We start from the raw sequence: 4,461 nt of genomic DNA on the forward strand, positions 1-4,461 counted from the left end.
ACTTTTGACTCCCCCAAAACACAACTACAAATAGCCTACTGTTGACTGGAAGACTTACCAATAACATAAATGGTTGGTTAACATATTTTGTACGTAGTATGTATTATATACTGCAGTCTTACAATAAGGTAAGCTAGCGAAAAAAATGTTTCAAGAAAATCATAGGGCCGGCCGAGTGGCTTGTTAGTTAAGAGTTGGCTTGGGAGCGCAAGCTCTGAGCAGCAGGGTCGCCAGTTTGGATCCCACATGGGCCAGTGACGCTGCGCCCTCTACAGCTAAGATGACGAACAACAGCTCACCCTGGAGCTGCGCTACCGTGAGTGGCTGGCGATGGCATAGGCTGCAGCGGGGCTGCAGTGGGCTGCCGTAAGCTACCGTGAGTGGCCGGCAGCTGGCGTGACCTGCTGTGAGCCGCCGTGAGTGGCCGTCAATGGCGGGCGACCAATCTGCCTCAGCTGGGAAGAGCGCAATGATCACAATACCAACATGGGCCAGTGAAACGATGTCCTCCACAACTTGACTGAAGAACAAAAGGACAGCAACTTGTCTGTTCCCCTTCCCCGATTCCCCAACGCTGTTCCCTCCCTCAATTCCCCAATAAAATCTTAAAAAAAAAAATCATAAGGAAAATACATGTACAGTATTTATTGAAAAAAAAGCCACATATAAGTGAACCTGTGCAGTTCAACCCATGTTGTTCAAGGGTCAACTGTAATTTAAAAATCAAACTTTACAATAGTACTGTAAATGCAAATCCAACCTTCAAAAGCCACCTCAAGGACTACCTCTCACAAGGAGCCTTCCTAAATCCTTTTGTCCCTCTGCCCAAAGTTAGCATCAAATTCTTTCTTTTCCTCTTTTGTTACCCTTCACCCAACCTCCATACCCCCTCATTTCCATTGCATTTTATTTCTAACACTACTATTATAATTACTAATCTGCCACACGTAAGTGTAGGGGTTGTTCAAATTAAGCTCTGTCACTTGCAGACTGTCTGACCTTGGACAAGTTCACTTTGAACTTCAGTTTTCTTTTTGTAAAATGGGGATGGGACTTAGAGAAGTTGGTCTGTCATGGTACTTGCCATACAACATGCACTAGATTAAAATGTTTATTTTTCGTTTCCCGATATGTGTGACTGTCTTTCACACTGGATTGATTCTTACACATTTTTGTATCTCCTGCAGTGCTTGGCATATACAATAGTAGGTACTCAATACATGTCTGTTATAGTTCAAGTGTTCCAGTTGTAGAAATTTTCCAGCTGTAGTTAACAGTGAACAGACACTGCAGACTATTTAAAAAAGGAAAATGGAAAAAAGGTCACAGGATATATTTTAGTAAAGAATTAAAAATAACAAAAATTATATTAGGAAAAAAAAGTCTCCAAGAATGCATATAAGATTCAATAGTTTCAAAGCTGAGACATCTTTAAGAAAACAAAGTCTAAAAAAAAAAAAAAGAAAAGAAAAAAGAATTAACTTTTCAATTTAACAGTGCTTCTGACAAGTGGAAAAAAATGTACACAAGATAGACTTCTGGGCAGTATACCTATTTTAACTAGAGGATGTTGGGCAATCTTAGAAAATGATCTTATGATTTGTATTTGATTTTAGTAGTGGGAAATAAACATGGGCAAATGAATTCATAAACATCACAATGCATTTATAAATGCTGTAAAAACCAGGGTCTTGGGAAGATGTGCAGGGATTTGCTAAGTGTATCTGTGAAAAGAACTCACCTCTCTCCAGGACACCCACATCTGTGGATGGAATACTCCTTTGAATTAAGAATTAGACTAAACATTATGCCAAGTGAAAGAAGTCAGTCACAACGGACCATGTATTGTAGGATTCCATTTACCATACATTTCAGAACAGGCAAATCCATAGAGACCAACAGTACATTAGTGCTTGCCAGGGGCTGGGGGAAGAGAGTGGCTGCTAGTGGGTATAGGGTTTCTTTTGGGGGTGATAAAAAGTTCTGAGAGTACATAGTGGCGATGGCTGCACTACTCTGTGAGTATTGCAAAAAAATCACTTTAAAGGGCTGAATTTTATAGGTATGTGAATTATATTTCAATAAAGCTGTTACAAAACAAATCAAAAACAAAAACAGACCACTTCTAACCCCAGAAACTTTCTGGCTGACTGGGCTTCCCGGCGAGGCAGTCCACATAGGTCGGAGCAAAGTCTCCGGGAGCGCAGGTTCCTTGTCTTAGTGGGGCTCCTTACCTAACTGTGGGTCTCTGGGTGCGCTGCCCCCTTTCCCGGGTTACGTTTCCTCAAGTGTTAGATGCCTGTGGCCCAGGCTCACCCCAGCTCTGATCCGGGTGGTCACTCCCGAACACCGCACCCCACCTCACCCCACCCCACACGCCTGGGGTCCGTCGGCGCTCCCACATGCCAAGTTACCTGTAGGGACCAATTGCCCCTGGGGCTTTCGCGGTGCTGATCACCTTTCTGATCAAAGATGACATAGCTAATCTTTTTTCCTTTGAGGCCCCTCGGAGAGAACAATCCGGTACACTACTCCTGGTCGCGACTACTCGACTCACCAGCCCCCAGCAGTCCCTACAGAAACACGACGCCGGGGCGGGTTCTCGGCATTCTGGGAGTTGTAGTTTCCGCGCGGCTCCCGGCCACGTGGAGGCAGCTGCCGCACTGGCGCATGCGCCCTCCAGCTCTCTCGCTGTTCGCGTCGTTTTAGAGGAGACTGTGGCGGAGCCTTGTCATTCTGACCCGGGAAGCCCTGGCTTCCTCTGTCGATTCGTCAGGCAGGTAGGTTATGAGGGGCTGGTGTCCGCTAGGGTCCGCGACTTTGGGGGAATGAGTGTGCGTGTGTGTGTGTGTGTGTGTGTGTGTGTGTGTGTGTGTGTGTGCCCTCTTGCCGGCGCCCGCGTACTTTCCCCCACTCCCCACCCCCTGTATCTTCTCTTCTTAAGACCCCACTGACCTCTTATTCCCTTGCTGTCTGCTCCTAGGNTCCATGCACAAAAACTCTTGTTTCCAAATGGTTATTAAAACACATCCAATTAACTTTATCAGGACATAACTAGTTAGTTGGAGTGTTTTTTTCCTTCATAAAATATTGAAAATTACTACCATTTCTAGTATCATCTTTGGATACAAAAAAGCATGAGGCACAATATCCTGGGAAGTCTCCATACAATGAAGCTGGTTGATGGCTTTCCTCTTGTCATACTGGCATATTCATGGAATGATTCCCTTCTTTTTTGCTTGCAGCTTTATAGTTGACCCCCAGGTCAGTCAACCAGGGGTACTGCTACCCTGCTCTCTTTCTTGAACAAAGTATGTACTTGAGGAAGGTATATGCTCCAAGCTCTGTAATCACTCTGTTTTTGTTAATGGTCACTTTTGTTCTGAAGTAAAACCAATGGGTGATTGAGGAATACGGATCAGGGCATAAGGAGGAAGATTACTGATTTTTACTTTTTATTGTAATATCCCCTTAACTATTCTTAATGTCTTCTCCTGAAATTACTATCAGAATTCTCTTCTTAAAAGAGATCTGATCATGTCACTTTCTCTTCAAAAACATCTGATGGCTCCACAATAAAGTTTATACTCTTCAGTTTAGCATTGGAAACCATCACAATTCAGGCCTTGTAACAGTTAATGTTTAGCAAGGGACAAAACAAAAATTCAGATTCAAAGTCTAACTCCTAACCAGTGTTTCCCAAAGTGTAGGTCATACACACATAATGAATGACAGTAAGGAAATGATTTCCTTTCTCTTCTTTTTCTTCATCTGAAAAATGGGGACTGTAATAGTAACTGTGCACATAAAGCACTGAGAACAATGCCTAGTGCTGAGTAAGCATCAATAAATGTTAAATTAAGAGTTCAATCCTCCGATTACATGGAGAAAAAATATCATTTTTAGTAAACAAGTTAAAGAAACCTATCACTTTTAACAAAGAGAGAAAGGCCCTGGGTTCTGAGCCAACTGCAGTATCTAGCTAGAATTTAATAAGATTTCTTATGTAATTGAGTTTATTTTTTACTGTCACCTTCTATTGGGTTGTTTTCTATTTAGAGTACTGTTGTAAAGTTTCCTTTTTAAATTTGTAAAAGTGAGCCATCTCAGAAAAGTGTTAAGTAAATAATATAGGTGGTACATAGATTTGGCAAATGAAAAAAAAGAGTAAAAGTGGTACTTGGATTACTAAAAGTTACTGCAGAAAATCTTTATGCCTCAAGTCATTCCTTCTAACTGGAATGCCCTTCACTCCACGACTTCCTGTTGAAATCCTGAACAAAGTACAGTTCCCCCCTTGAACAATGTGGGGGTTAGGGGATCCCGCCCCCTCCTGACTGCTGAAAATCCAAATATAACTTTTTTTTTTTTAAGATTTTTTTGGGAATTGGGGGAGGGGAACAGACAAGTTGCTGACCTTTTGTTCTTCAGTCTAGTTGTGGAGGACGTTGCTTCACTGGC

At 42.5% G+C, this 4,461-nt stretch overlaps 2 protein-coding genes across 2 annotated transcripts in view; one reads left to right on the forward strand and one right to left on the reverse strand.

Annotated features, from left to right (window-relative positions):
* Window positions 1-2,576, reverse strand: part of RIDA (reactive intermediate imine deaminase A) — a 10,368-nt gene extending 7,792 nt beyond the window's left edge. The window contains exon 1 of the mRNA XM_019642560.1: window positions 2,415-2,576. Within this exon, the coding sequence (XP_019498105.1) occupies window positions 2,415-2,479 (65 nt within the window). The 5' untranslated portion in view covers window positions 2,480-2,576. The remainder of the gene's footprint in view (window positions 1-2,414) is intronic.
* Window positions 2,577-2,674: 98 nt separating this feature from the next.
* POP1 (POP1 ribonuclease P/MRP subunit) overlaps window positions 2,675-4,461 on the forward strand; it is a 55,368-nt gene continuing 53,581 nt past the window's right edge. Inside the window, exon 1 of the mRNA XM_019642527.1 lies at window positions 2,675-2,780. The gene's annotated coding sequence lies outside the window, so the exon portion shown is untranslated. The remainder of the gene's footprint in view (window positions 2,781-4,461) is intronic.

Source organism: Hipposideros armiger, unplaced genomic scaffold (assembly GCF_001890085.2).
Source record: "Hipposideros armiger isolate ML-2016 unplaced genomic scaffold, ASM189008v1 scaffold_70, whole genome shotgun sequence".
NCBI lineage: Eukaryota > Metazoa > Chordata > Mammalia > Chiroptera > Hipposideridae > Hipposideros > Hipposideros armiger.